Here is a 15370-nt window from a genome sequence, read left to right as displayed (position 1 = left end):
TCGCAACTTCTGGGATTCTTGTGTTGATTGTATAAGGCTTAAGAGGAAGTAGAGGTGTAAACTTTGTCAAAATTGACATAGCTATCGGATATTGATAGAGTCAGATTAGTTTCAGAAGCAACACAAATCAAGAGACAAATACAAGTTTTCAATTGAACATTTGCCGAAACAAATGACATCAATTATATTTTTAAATTTTTTGGTAAGAAAAAGTAGCTATAATTAAAAAGAATAAAGGACAGCAATTTTCAAGTCTTGGGAATAAAAATTCCCATCATATCTTGTGCTAAAATATTACAAATATCAGGGGTTGTATTTCTACCATTGAAGATTTGTCAATGTTAACCTCAGCATTAGATGGCAAGTGCCCCCCCTTTTTTTTTTCAAATGCTAAGTGTTCCCTTTTTTTTTTTATGTCAAGTTCGAGAGCTTAGCTCTATGGGCAAGCATGGTGGCATTAAAAAAAAAAAACTCATAATATGAAGTGTATCTCAAATCAAGTACCAAAAAAATGAAGGGGGTTAAGTGCTACACATTTTAATATAGAACGTAAAGTAGAACAAAGAGATACCTATGAAGGTTCTCTGTATCTTACCAAGAAAACAAAAAACAAAAAGAAAGACACACATATACATAAATAAATATATATATATATATATATATATATATATATATATATATATATATGTATTGTTTGCAAAAGGGCGTTCAAAGAGATATGCCAGTCCAAATTTTATTATTAAAATAAATAAGGACGGGTCACAAACCTAACTTCCAAGATATGCTAGATAAATAATAAATAAGAAGTATTATTCCTTTACCGTGTTAGACCTAAAATATGCAAAACTAATTCTCATGTACTTCATTATATTGGTAATCTTTGTTTTTGTAATAAACGTTTTGTGATGTAATACGTGTTAAAAAAAAAGTTAGTTAACAAGATATTTGATTGAAAAATGCGTTAATAACTAATATATATATATTGCAAATAATGCCTTATTCAAACAAACATCCTTGAGAGCTAGAACATTCTTTTGTCCTATAGTAGTCTGTCTCCAACTGTAGTACTGCAAAGATAGATCAGTTTTTTTTTTTTTTCGAATAAGGGACAGGGACATTGCAAATTGCCACCATTCTCGAAGGTGAAGCCTCATGATTCTCAGAAAAAAAAAAAAAAAAATACAAGGTCCATATCATGTAATATATATCGTTTTTAATGTCACGTATAGAGTCTATAAAAATTATTTTATATTTGCATTATGTTCAATTTGAAATACATTTTTAAACAAAAGACACTTAGGCCTTGTTTGGATGGCATTTTTTCAGATTTTTTGTATAAAAAGTACTGTAGCGATTGATATATGTGAGGTAAAAAGGTAATTGGGAATTATATTTACGAAAAATATTTTAAAAAATTGCTGTCCAAACAAGCCTTAAATGCACAAAATTGTTTTTGAATAGTTGATCTAATAACCGTCCTAACACTTCTTTTATTATTATTATTATTATTATTAATTGTTTGTTGTCATTTCAACTTTTTTTATTTTAACATGTAGCACAGTGTTGTGCAACGCGGTCGTCAAACGACTCAAACCTCATTGCGTCCGATAGCCCAACTCTCAAGTCTAAAATAAAATGGTTAAAGAATATTAAAATAAAATGGCATTAAGTGCTTTTTCAATTATGTAGATACTCTCATAATAAATGTCGATATCAAAATAATAATTATAGGCACTAACATAATAATATGTAAAAACACAATTGGATGTGCTTGAATAGGAGATTATTTAGAATAACATTGTAACACTTTTCATGGTATAATATATGTAACGCAAAAAGATAATTAAAATTCGTGTTTATGATACAAGTTAAATAATATTTTTTGTTGGCAAATTATACTAATCAATCGGACCCGTTATCTTTTCTCACTTATGAAATGCGCTCAAAAAATTGTGTGTTACTAATATCTCTGTTAGGATTGTAAATTATTTGAGATATTTTTACTGTAATATTTTTTGTGATGTGATGTATGTGAGATAAAAAGGTAATTGGAAAGATAAAAAGGTGCGTTGAAAATTGTAATGATGATACAAGCAAATAAATTTTGGCTAATAATTCTCTATCCAAACAGAGCATTACACGGACACAGGTGCAAGTGCAGCACTAGCAATCATGGGAGCCTTTGATACTACTGTATAAAAATAGGACTTGAGGGCCCTACGGTCAATCAATCTGATAAGAGCTTAAACCTTACTCTGTCAAGATGCCATTGATCTGTGTCAAAAGAAAGTGAAAGGCAGAGAACAGTTGGAGCAAGAAAAAGAGGAATATAAGGAGAAAACGTATTAGCCAAGAGAAAAGTTTCAACCAATATGTGAAGAGATTGGAGGTAAGCGGATATTCTATGATTCTTTTAATGTGTTGATCTTATACACTTGATTGTATAACGTATTTTTCCGGAAGCAGAGCTCTTGAAGGACTACAAAACTAGGACTTTAGCATGTGGAGGCAAATAATATTTAGAAAAATGCTAGTTGTATGGATGTTTATCCTTGTTGGTGCTGGATGTTTACCTTTGTAGTGTGTTTTTGTTGACAAGTCTGATTTTGCTGATCGTATTGTGCCTGAGGTATGCCTTGCCCCTTGCACTGTGCATTTTCTTGAGTATTAATTAATAAAATTTTACCTACTCAAAGAAATTATTTGTATGGATGGTTTTAAGTTAGTGAATGATCCATTTCACTGTTGCCGGGGAACTGATTCGGCTTTTGAACATCTTGGCTACCGGATAGTTTATGGTAGTTATGAATTTGAATGTGTTAAAACAGCTAGGGATGTGTTAAACTGAATTTATTTACTTGAGTCAATCCGTTATATTGTAATCGGTTTAGGAATTTATACTTTTGCTAAGGTTAGGATTAGTGATCCATGTTTGCCGATACAGCACTTGAGGTAAGCGTTTTTAGGAGCATTTAAAAAAAAAAAAATTTAACTTTGTATATCAAAAATTTTTCGCTGCAAATATATTTTTGGGGTGTTTTTAGAATTTAAAATTTTATTGAAATATTTTTAGAAATTTTTACCACAACTACCTACCACCATCTATTACCACCGGTCACCTCCACCGCCTTGTCCCTTTTTCTCTTCCTTCCATTCCTTCCTCTCTCTCTCTCTCTCTCCTTTCCCTTTCTCTTCCTTCCTCCTCTTCTTCCCTCTCCTCATTTCTCTTGCAACCCCCCTCCTCTCCTTTTTCGAGAGGAGGGGGGAGAAGGGGAAGAGGGAGGAGGAAGGGGAGGGGGAGGGAAAAAAAGAGGGAGGAGAGAGGAGGAGGAACGGGGTGAGGCAGTGGTGGTAATGAAGGAGAGAGGAGGGAAGGGGTGGTGGCAGTGGCAAGTAGTGACAGAGTTAGGATCTTCGTTCAAGGATTGTAATAATTTTGACTTCAACTTACAATGCATGATTTGTGGATTTTTATGACAGCTAAGTATTTGTTACAGACTTTGACAGATATGCACCAATTTCTTTAACATTACAAAAAATTATAAAAATAACAAATTAATATTAGCTTGTGTTGTATGATGTGTAATAGTTATCATGTCATATAATAGAATAAAATCGCGAAGCACTCAAAAAGTATGCATAAGTTTACACGATATACATTCCTATGTGCGTGTGTGTGTGTAAGATTCGCATAGTGAGTACATGGTCAAATTTTCACAAGAATATTTGGTTCACTTGCAATTTTGTCTGTTGGTCACATTAAAAAATGTTTAATATTAAGAAATCAAAATTTAGTAGACGTAGCATAACAATAGCTTCGTGAAATATGTTTTATTCAAGGTTCTATCGTAGAAATGATAGAGGTAACTGTAAATAATTTTAACACTTTTGAGGGACAATTGTGGGTTTAAATGGTAGATTTTCAAAATTCAGGGGGGCAAAAGTGAAGTAGTGTTGAAAAATTAAAATTTTCTGTAGGCCATTTTGTAGTTGTCCAAAAAGTGAATTGCACCCCTTGAAATAAAGATGGCTCCGCCCAAGGTTGCAGGTAGTGTTGTGTGGTGGGTGGAAGACAAAAGAGTTGGTAGGGTTCATTTTTTTTTTTATTATTATTAGATCTATTTGAGATTGTGTGTATTTGAAGTGTTTTTGGAGTGTGTTACTGTAGACTTATTTATGAAAACTTGTATTTAAAATACTTGCTAATCTAAATAGAGTCTGAATTATTCTAACCTTAAACCCAAGTGTAAATTGTATTTTGCCTGCTGCACTTTTACTTATTGCTACAGAATCTCCCTATGGTTTGAAAATGGCCACATAACCCCACCATGATTTATCTGTTTGTCCATCTTGTGATTTAAAACTTACACTTTGTTCATATGCTTGTGCATCTTATTACTTGATGCTTGCACTTTTTATTTAGCTTTACAGCTCATTATTTGGTACTTACAAATTGTTGTTTTCAGTGTATACGATGATATTTGGTATTTACATTTAGTTCATTTGGTTACATGGGCATCAGCGGAAGTGACTTGCGTTCATTTTCCACTTTCGATGAAACCACAACGGGATTACTATATTTGAATATATGAAATTTACTGTGATCAATGATTGGTAAGTGCTAAAGGAACACTATGTTCATATGCTGCGATGTTTCTGCTTTTGGTTGTCTACCTAATGATCGGAGTTCATTACTAAGAATGATAATAGTTTGACTTATTGATTGATTTGATCAACTTCTATATGTTAACATGCATGAAGCGATAGAAAGGTACATGTGTGCTTGCCGAAGCAAATTGTCCGCGTTCACTTACCCCATATTATCTGTTGTTTTTGCAGATTCTGGAATTAGATGCTTAAGCTTGACAAATAGGGAAACGTCTTGATGAATGATTTTGGTCCAGGTTTGTCATTAAGATGTAATTTTATTCTTGTTTTTATTTTGTTGTGCTTCAGAAATAATAGTTAGTATTCTGATAATCTATTTAGGGAAGTTGGAGTCAAATAATTTGTTAACTGTGCACTAAATTCATTGTCTAATTGGCCCTCAGGTCTCTCAAGGCTTGTGGATTCAGGGCGTAACCGAATTGACGGCTAGTTTCCTCTCCTGCCAGAATACTCCAATATCCCACTTCCATTTCAATTGAGATAGTATTTCTGTTCAGAAAAATTGCAGTCAGAGAGTAACATGGGCCAGTCCACTTCATCTGGCTGCTCTGCATCTCACCACTTTGCTCCTGTCTTAGAAGAGGTGGAGCAGAGATTTGAGAAGCTGGAGAGGCAATTTGGGAAAAGAAAATTTGTTAATTACACGGTCAAGACTCTCAAGGATTACATCCAAACCTTCCTGGTTGATTTCAGATTCCTGATTATGTTTAAGGATATGGTTGACAAGTTGAGCTCAAGGCTTTGGATTGAGTTAAAATCCTCATTGCAGAAAGTTGAATCTGCGATTAATGAGATTGGAAAAGAACTTTTGATTGCTCATCATACTAACGAGGTTTCCAAACTGGTCCAATTGTTTTCTGGATTGATTGAAAAGATTGAGGTCTTGAAGCCACTGATTGAGAAATCCTGTAAGTACTTGCTTGAGGTTGAGGACCAAGGTTGTTGCTGGGTGAAGAATGATCATTGGGATGGATACACTCTCAAATGTATACAAGGGAATCTGCAGACTCTAAAAGAGAAAGCTGATTTCCAGCTTGACCACCATGTGCAAGGACAAATAAAATGCCTCCTTAAGAAGCTAAACTCGCTCACCAATTTCTTGGTCACTGAATCCATGCATCAGACTCGAGAATCCGATCTCAATGCCCTGGGGATTCATGCTGGAGCTGTGACTGTTCGGGCAGCAAATCTGTCTTGTTTGTGTTGGCTGAGTGTCAGGAGCAGCAAACTGGATCCTAGTACGGCACAAGGAATTGCTGGTGCCTTTCCACGTTTGCAACACAAGCTGGACCCTGCTACTAGTCCAGAGTTACTGGATATGATACTTCGGTTACTAGAAGCCAAAAAATCTCATTCGAATCGTCAATCTACAATTGAAAGATTTTTTGTTTTTCTTCTTGACATGCAACACAACAATGTTCTTCGTTCTGAGATGGTAGGCCTGGTACACTTCTTTATTGAGGTACGAGAAGAACATGGAAAGGAAACCGAACAGCTTCTTCCAGATGTTGCAGCAGTAGTTAGGCAGGCAAGATTTGTTGAACATTCATCAAGCGAAGGAGGTGTACCAGATCTTGTGTATTCCAAGTTGCTTCCTATGATTTATCTTCTCACAGAAGAACTTTTCTCTATTAGACAATTGAGCTACAGCAGGCCCGGCATTAAAAGGAATGATGATGAGCACGCAAGATATCTAAGGGATACTGTTGGAGCTCGAGTTAAACTCCTTCAATCCCATTTAGAATTTTTAAGAATCAAACTTTCGGATCGACCACAAAAGAACATGCAACATTGGAGACTAGTCGTCATGCTCTTTGAACGAGTGGTTGAGCAGCTGTTATCGCTGAAAGACTCATTAGATGCCGGAAGAATCACAAACGGTGAGGCAAGGAATGTGCTCTTTAAGGTACTTCTTAGAATTTTGGTTTTCAAGGCAGAGGCATATTTGATGGATTTACTCAACGGTGATGAAAGTCTCCTTGTAAAGCATCAGATTGGAGCCCTCAAATCCGTAGTTGCATCAATGACAAACATGCCCAGGAAACTCATCTTCATGAACCTTGAAAAGGTACAAAAGGATGAAATATTAATCTTGACGGACATTGAGTCGGTGGTCAGGGAGGTGCTATATCTTTGTCATTCCTTCAATGGTACTGTTTTTACAGGAGGCATGATGAAGGAATGCACTCACTGGCTTTGTGACTTGACACAGAAAATCAAGGAAGTAGTTGAGAGGATTGATGTCCCATTTCCAAAAATTGAGTTCCCCAAGACTAATGGATTAGGCTTTATTGGTTTTCTCTTGATAAAGCTAAAGGGGCAGTCGATGAGATATGGGATTGGCCCACTTAATTGTGTTAAGCAACAGATTGATGACATCCTACAGAATCTGACATTCTTGAGATCTTCCATCATGAAGCAGGATGCCAAGTATCAAGAATGCAAGGATGCAGCTTACATGGTGGAATTTATCATTGACTCAATTCTTCTTGGAAATGGATCCAGATGGCATAATTTTTCATGGCTTTACCGCGTCTCAGAAAATATAAGGCATATCCGGATTCTTCAGGAAACAGAATGTCAAGAGAAGACCTGCAATTTGGAAGTCACAAATGCTGCCCAGGCCGTGGTCCGTCAGATCTCGCAGACTAGTACCTTTGAAGTTAATGAAGATGTGGTGGTACTAAATGACCAGCAACAAATGATAGTTGATCGACTAACAAGAGGATCATCACAGAGAGAAATAGTCTCGATTGTTGGAATGCCAGGGATTGGCAAGACAACTCTGGCAAATCAAGTGTATTATGATCCTACAGTTGTGTATTACTTCCATATTCGTGCATGGTGCTGTGTTTCACAAGTGTACGCAAAAAGAGACTTGTTGCTTGGCATTTTACAGCAGATAATTGAGCTTACTGACAGTATCCTGACGATGCCCAATGAAGACTTGGAATTTATGTTGTATAAACAATTGAAGGGAAAGCGTTATCTAATCACCATGGACGACTTGTGGAATATTGGTGCATGGGATGACTTAAAGAGCTCATTTCCAGATGATGGAAATGGAAGTAGGATTATGATAACAAGTCGTCTGGAAGACATGGTTTTGAATTTCTCACTGGAAAGTAATCTTCTTAATCTTCGTCCCTTGTCTGATGGTGAGAGTTGGGAGTTACTAAAGATGAAGATATTTCCTAAAGAAATCTGTCCTGAGGAACTACTACAAGTTGGAAAGGAAATTGCTAGGAGTTGTAAAGGACTACCTCTTTCTCTTGTTGCAATAGCTGGTCTCCTTCAAAAGACGGCCATGAAATCAGACTCGTGGAAAAAAATTGCAGAACGTTCAAATGCTATCATTGTGAATGATCCACAAACGAGGTGCATGGACATCTTGGAACTGAGTTATGAGCATCTGCCAGATTATCTGAAACCATGCTTTCTTTTCTTCGCTATGTTTCAAGAAGACAAGGAGATTCCAGTTAGGAGATTGATATGGCTATGGATGGCTGAAGGTTTTATAGAGAGAAAAGATTCGAAGAGCATCGAGGATCTTGCTTTGGATTACTTGAGAGATCTGGTTGGTAGAAGCTTGATAACAGTTTCCAAGAGAAGATCCAATGGTGGTGTCAAAGCATGTCGGATACATGATATGGTACGCAATGTTTGCTTGTCAAAAGCTAAAGAAGAAAAATTTTTGGGATTGGTAACTGTTGATGATGAGCCTTATTCTTTTTTCTATGATAGCGATGATTTTGATGATTTTGATCCTTCAAATTCCATTACCTACAAGGAACATCGACTATGCATTTCTGTAAGCCGGCAACAGTTTGTTAACTCAAGACCTTCTGGCCCATATGTTCGTTCTCTTCAGTTCTTTGCCACTACTGATGCTTATCCAAGATGCCCTTATAATGTCTCATTCATTTCCAAGAACTTTAAACTTCTTAAGGTGTTGGATTTGGAAGCAATCAATATGGGTAGTTCCTTTGCTGATGGAATAGATTCACTTATTCAATTGATTTTTCTAGCTGTTGGTGGTGATATTGATTCTATTCCATCATCATTAGCTAATTTGAGAAATCTGGAAACTCTTTTGGTGAAGGGACTGAAAGGTAAAAAGGTCTTACTACCGGAAAGTATTTGGAGGATGACAAGTTTGCGACATGTTCATGTGAAGAATAATGCTTCTTTTACACTACAACCTAAAGTCACCGGAATTGGCTTTCAATTAAAGAACCTCGTCTCCCTCTCCGTACCATCTCTGATTTTTGGGGAAGATGCAGATGAAATGATAAGGATGTTGCCCAACCTTCGAGAATTGAGTTGCATTTTCTCAAAATCAAGGGGTTCCAGAGATTACTATCAGTTTCCAAGATTGGAAAAACTGACACAGTTGGAGTCGCTCAAGATAGTATATCGTGGTAGGACTATTAAGACAAGTCCATTGAACTTCCCGTTGGGACTGAAGAAGTTGACATTAATAAATTTCTTCTTGCGGTGGGATCATATCTCAACATTTGGCAGCCTAGAAAATCTTGAGATTCTCAAATTGTTATCTTCAACTTTCGAAGATACAAGGTGGGAAATGAAAGAAGGGGAGTTTCACAAGCTCAAATACCTGAAATTGGACAGTCCAAACATTGTTAGCTGGGTTGCCTCCTGTGATGACTTGCCTAATCTTCAACATCTAGTCTTGCAAAAATGCGAGAATCTTAAGGAAGTCCCAATTGATTTTGTGAGAATCCCAACTTTGCAGCTAATTGAGGTGCAGCGGTGTGGAGACTCAGTTGAAGAGGCAATTAGGCGACTGCAGCAGGAACAATTTGAATATGGAATTGATGATTTGAAGGTCCTTATCAACCATTAGATGGAAATCTCAGATCTTCATAAATTTAGGTTGATCGTTGGCGTGCTTTACATCCCAGTGACAGGTACATGAATTTGTCTTAGTTGATTATTTTAGCTCATTTTTGCTTATTAACAGGGTGTATTCTTTGCTCACTAACCAATGTAAGGCCATTTGATATGTTTAAATGTTGGAGTTGTAAACTTTCAGCTTTCTATTTCTTGCAGAAGTAAACACTATTCAACTGATATCTTGCTGCTGTCCTTTGACAATGTCTTCAATAAGTCCTCTTGTCATAGTGTAATCGTTTAGTTAAATCAACTTTAAAATATCTGGAGGAGCCTTTTCAATGATTTTTCATGCAAATCACATTGTAAATTGCATTCCTGTTTAAGACAGGAATTTCAACAAAAGTTTTCATGCTGCAAGAGCTTGAGAAAGACTAATCATGTCTATTAATAGACTTTTTAGGGTGGCAGAGGGATATGGTTGTATACATGATGGAAGGATGGTTGTTTTTCCCCCGTCATCTCCACATTGATAGGATGAAGACTCGCTGAAACTTACCAGAACAATAACTTTGGAGGGCTAGACATATCTTCTCATTTACCAATCTTTTGGCAGCCTCTACTTCTTTGTGCTTCTTTGTGCTTCATGGAAAGAGAAGATGCATTCCACACATAAAACCACCTGAGAAATTTCTGAAAACTAATGATTTTTGTGACTAATTTAAAATTAGTTGCTTTAATATGCAATTGTAGTTCAGTGCTAAACTTAAACAACCAAGGGACTATCGGTTGTTTCTTTCATCTTTCTCAGTCTCCACATCTGTATGATTATGTTCAATTAACTGGATTTTTGTTCAACAACTACTGCTTTCTTGGCATAAACAAGCTGCTGGTGTTTGTTGCAGTTGAAGTGAAGGAGGACGTACTTATCTCAGAAGCTCCTGGAAAAGAATTGGCAAAGTTACATCAGCAAGGCCTTGGTGATGATGATTCTTTTGCGTTTAGATGGTGCTACTTTCAAGCTATTTTGCATTTCTTTCCCTTGTGTGATGACTTGGTGCTGGTCTTAGATTGGACTAAACTCTTTTGTTCTTTGTCTTGCTAAGTACTTGTGAGTTGTGATCTGAAGTCAAGACTGCCTGCAGTGAGAGAATGAGGGTGCACTTGTGAACTAGTTGTAAAGTTTTTTATTATGCAAACAAATTTGAGTTAGAAGCATGATAGGCCGTGACCTAGAATTAGTCTTTACTGGAAAATTTGTTTGTCTTCTTGCTGTCTGTCTGTTCAAGAGTGAATGTTGATGTTTACACCTATTAATATTGTTGATTAGCAATATCTAGTGTAGCTTAAATGTCTGATACATCTCGATTATAGACAATTTCTGATGCAATAAATTGATTTTTCTGTCCTAAAGGAAGTTACAAACAACTTCAGAATGATAAATTTATGCTGGAGTTGATGGAGTACTTGAAAAAGAATAACTTCAGCTAGATTTTCCTGAAAATTGAGGTAAAGAAAAGTTTAAGGAGGTTCCTTTAGTGTGCTGATATTTCCATAGATTAGATGACTCGAGGTGTTGTGTGCAAACATTGCTGTATTACCCAACTGAGGAGTTACAACTGTTGAATGGGAACGAGAAGTTGATTCTTAGGTTCTGGAACATGTAGAGTGGAATTGCTATTCCTGATAAAATATAACTGAGGAGTACCAAATCAAGACCTCATTATCAGGGTTTAAGGTGTTCATGTTGTTAAGAGTCATTTTACATAAAGCACCTATTGTTTGTTCTTGTTCAGACTTTACCAGAAAGAGAATCTGAATGTGTATGTTTACACATGTCTGTATTAATTCAACTACAATATCAATGGTGGATTTCTACCTGTATCACTAGATTAGGAGGATATTCAACTATCTGCAGTTAATAGTTTGGAAGAACTTTGCATCGACGGTTCGATAAATTATGTGTAGCCAACCAGAATAACCAACCTCTCTGTCTTCACAAGGATCAAAAGTAAAGATCATCCTTGAGCTTCTGAATTTGTTAAAAGGTTGAGATTTGAGGGCTCCCTAATACTGACACTTTCTAACTTAATTCCGGGACTGGAACGTTGTGCTGTAATTTAATTAGAACTGCCTGGTTTGTGGTATGACTCGAGTTTTCGTTCCACTAGTCCAGTGAAGAACTTGTTGAGCTGCTCGATTGTTCTCTACGAAGATTTAGAATACATTTTTCAACAATTCATTTCAAGATATTCTAACTACCCATACTTTTGCATGCCGAATGTTGTTGCCACTTGCCAGCACTGGTTTCAGCCACCTTCAAAAAGACTAGAAATACAAGAGTTTGAGAACGTCCTTAAAGATTTTGAACTATAATAATCTTTATTGAAGAAGTTCTGGGCAGATATAGTTTCCATAGCTAAAAGCAAGTGGGATTTCATAGACATATTTTGGTTGATTTGCCATCTAAGTAAATGAGGCAATGACTGATTTCTGATTTTCTAGGAAATGGCTGAGAGTAAGTAGGATTAATTCTAGAAACCAAGCAATGCGTGAGCCTTGGATTCTATGCAGTGCTTGGAAAAAGTCATGGAAAAATCAAGAAGAAAATGTTATAAAACAAGAAAAGAGTTGATTAGAAAAAATCAAATGTAAGTAGAAGTTTTAGAGAGATAAACAAGGTTTAAACAAATGAAAGATGAAAAGCTAGGCTTGTCACACAAGAAGAATGGAAACAAAAAGATTGATTTGATTAAACAATATGAAAGACTTTAACATCTATGTCTTCCAAAATTAATGCACGGTGGAAAAAGGTCGTCTTTCTTTTTTCCTTTGACTAGGATTCCCTAATTGTGGAAAAAAAAAGATCTTCGTATTTGACACGCCAGTTGACGTGGAAATTTTGGCAATGACTTGTGAAAATTACATATTTTTATTGATTAGTTGATGTTATATAAATGGTAGAAACTTAATATCCAACTTTGATGGCGACTTAAACAATATAAAGACTTGGATTGTTTGATCTTTCAAAAGACGAAGTGCATATCATATTGTTGAACCATCTATGGTGGAATTACCGTTAGACGTTATGAACAAACTTTATGGTTTTATTCAAATCTGTCAAGTTTTAGTCCCACCATATAATATAGGGTAAATTACTTATAATCCTCCTGTAATTTTATATAATGCCAGATGACTATCCTAAGGTTTCAAATTAGCCGTATAACCCCTCTATAGTTTTATATAAAGTGGCAAATGGACAGAATGTACAATTAGTTACAACATTTATAACAAATGCACTCCAAAAGTGCGTTTAGAGCATGTGTGATAAAATTTTAATCTCCATGTAATCTCCTTATGGTTTGTATAAATATGATAAAATTTTAATTTCCATGTAACCTCCTTATGATTTGTATAAATATCCACTTTATTCACCTATAATTTTTGCATTTATCTACGTAATCCTCCTATACTTTTATACAAGGTAGTTAAACCATCAATTAATTTAGCATTTAAATCAGAACACTCTTGGTATTTCAATTAATGACATTAGATAGGTCATTTTTCGTCAAATTTTCACTTTACATAAAATTATAGAGGGTGAAATGGACATTTTGAAATGTTAGGAAGATTATATGACAATAGACAAAATCACATGGGAGTTATATGTAATTTACCCTATAATATATGTATTAGCATAATAGATATAGTCGTGCCAGCAGAAGTCACAAAGTCAGTTAAAAAGATTTAGCATAGCTTCATAAACATTAAACTTTGATGGAAATTTGCAATAACATCTACTCTTGCATTTAAGGGATAATTCCTTACATCTCCCCAGGATTTAGCATAGTTTTATAAACATTCCTCAGATATTGAAAATTTCATTTTTAAACAAAACAAACCCAAAATTAATGATGGCATCATCAAATTGTACTCTAATTTTACAATAAACTTATGTGGTTTTAAAAAAATTATTTCAATCATCATCAATCTTAGTTATTATTTTCTCTCCCTCTTTTTTTCTTGCTTTTTGATTTTTGCAAATTTGGGTATACGTATTCTTTCAAGGTTATCATAGCAATTGCCTCACCAAAAGAGTAAGTGTAAATTTTTTATACCTAAGTAAGTCTAAACCTCAAGGGAGGTATATAAAATTATTCCCAAATTTAAACCACTTTAAAGATATTTTCTGGCTCCTCCTTAATTAGCTTTGCTGAAGCTTTAGACGACGAGTACATTTCCATGTGTTGAAAATTTATGACCTTCACATTTCTCTAATTAGAATTAATTTTCCTCAAAATTCATACCTTAGTATCAGCTGCAGTTTCAACAATTAGATTGAATAAAGTATAATTTTCCCTACATAATACGCGTCTCTGCATGGTCACCCAAAGTTTCCTGCATAGAAAGAATTGGGGTGAAATGCCTACCTCTACTTTTAAAAGACATTCTCCCATCCATAATCTTTTTTAAAAAGAGAGAGAGAGAATAAGAGGAAAAAGGTTGTCATTCAATAACAAGAATACAGAGAAACAAAAGAGGGATGACCTTCAAATTCAATCTTTCTAAAATAGATGTTCTTAGGGCAAAAAAAAAAAAAAGACAAAGCATGTAAAATATTTTGATGGAATGTAAAAACTTGGGTAGAATATATGCTAAGTTATTTGCTAAGAGCAACATATATCATATTTTATACATATAAACAGTTATGAAATTTTAATAAATTTAATGTCTTCTACAGAAAAATAAGTTTAAAATTAGTATAGATGTAGTGTAATATTTTAAAATTATAGTTAATTTATCAGTGTTATTAGTTCCATAATTTTCAAATATATTACATACAAATTTAATTATATGCATACTTTTGCCATATGCATTTTTTTCACATCAAATTGTATTCATATTTTTAAAAAATATATTTCCACGTAATGTATTGTATAGTATAGGTATTTACATAGTATTATACATTTATACCCTTCCCTATTTTACCACAGTGGTGAGGACGGGATTTATGGGCAGGGTTGAAATACTAGAGGTAGAATATTTTTTTTTTTCAAGTGAAATTTTGAAGATTATGAATTATGTTTTAATTTTTTCCTTCTCTTTAACTCAATGATTTAGAATTCATATCGAAGTGCAACTAATTAGAAAATATTTTAAACCAAAGTTTTCTAACAAGAAGTTTTTCTGTTGTCAAGATGATTGATAAGAGAGAAACACCTCGAGAGAATTCATCAAAAAATCCAATATGTAAGTTAAGAACCCAACTTTGACCCAAAAATTTAAACTATTAGATGTCGAGTCCTTACTTAAATATTAACCATTCTTTCTCTATCTTTCGGATCAATTGGGACATAACTCTTTACTCATGAATCCAAACAAATCTCCCCTTCTTGAGTAATCTCTACATTAAATCCAAATTTACAAGCTCTTTTTCGAGTCCATTTTAATACTCAACGTAAGTCTACCTTATGATCTAATGTTACCTCTTCTCTCAAATATGGACTCACTCTTCTTCAACGTCCAAACTGCATTCTAGACCCCTGCCAACCTTTGACTCCTTAGTTTAATACCAACCAGATCCCTGCCGAACCTATGACGCACCTGGTCCAACACTAGCCGAACTCTTTAACACTTTGACACTTCAATCCACCATCAAGAAGAGAATTTTCACCGGTCCAACTCTGAGAAGAATCCAATTCCCCATGAGTAGTCCAGTCTCACAACCTGAAATTCTGATACCAATTGTTAGGATCCAAGCATAGAACAAACATCTATTGAGATTTCAAGTATACAACAATTTAATGACAAACAAGCTACAAGCATGAAAGATAAACGACATAAGATA

At 34.9% G+C, this 15370-nt stretch overlaps 1 protein-coding gene across 1 annotated transcript; it reads left to right on the top strand.

Moving 5' to 3' along the window:
• The first annotated feature begins 2252 nt into the window (after positions 1-2252).
• LOC113717784 (putative late blight resistance protein homolog R1A-4) lies at positions 2253-10855 on the top strand. Its single transcript, XM_027242594.2, has 4 exons — positions 2253-2389; positions 4840-4904; positions 5052-9599; positions 10428-10855. The coding sequence occupies exon 3, from the start codon at positions 5189-5191 to the stop codon at positions 9533-9535; it is 4347 nt and encodes a 1448-aa protein (XP_027098395.1). The 5' UTR covers positions 2253-2389; positions 4840-4904; positions 5052-5188; the 3' UTR covers positions 9536-9599; positions 10428-10855.
• The last annotated feature ends 4515 nt before the right edge of the window (positions 10856-15370 follow it).

The sequence above is a fragment of the Coffea arabica genome, chromosome 11e, assembly GCF_036785885.1.
Source record: "Coffea arabica cultivar ET-39 chromosome 11e, Coffea Arabica ET-39 HiFi, whole genome shotgun sequence".
Lineage (NCBI taxonomy): Eukaryota > Viridiplantae > Streptophyta > Magnoliopsida > Gentianales > Rubiaceae > Coffea > Coffea arabica.
Note: the sequence above shows the minus strand (reverse complement) of the source record. Positions and strands in the feature narration are given on the sequence as shown.

Coding starts and splice junctions, on each gene's coding strand:
- LOC113717784 (XM_027242594.2), top strand. CDS start 5,189: ATGGGCCAGTCCACTTCATCTGGCTGCTCTGCATCTCACCACTTTGCT.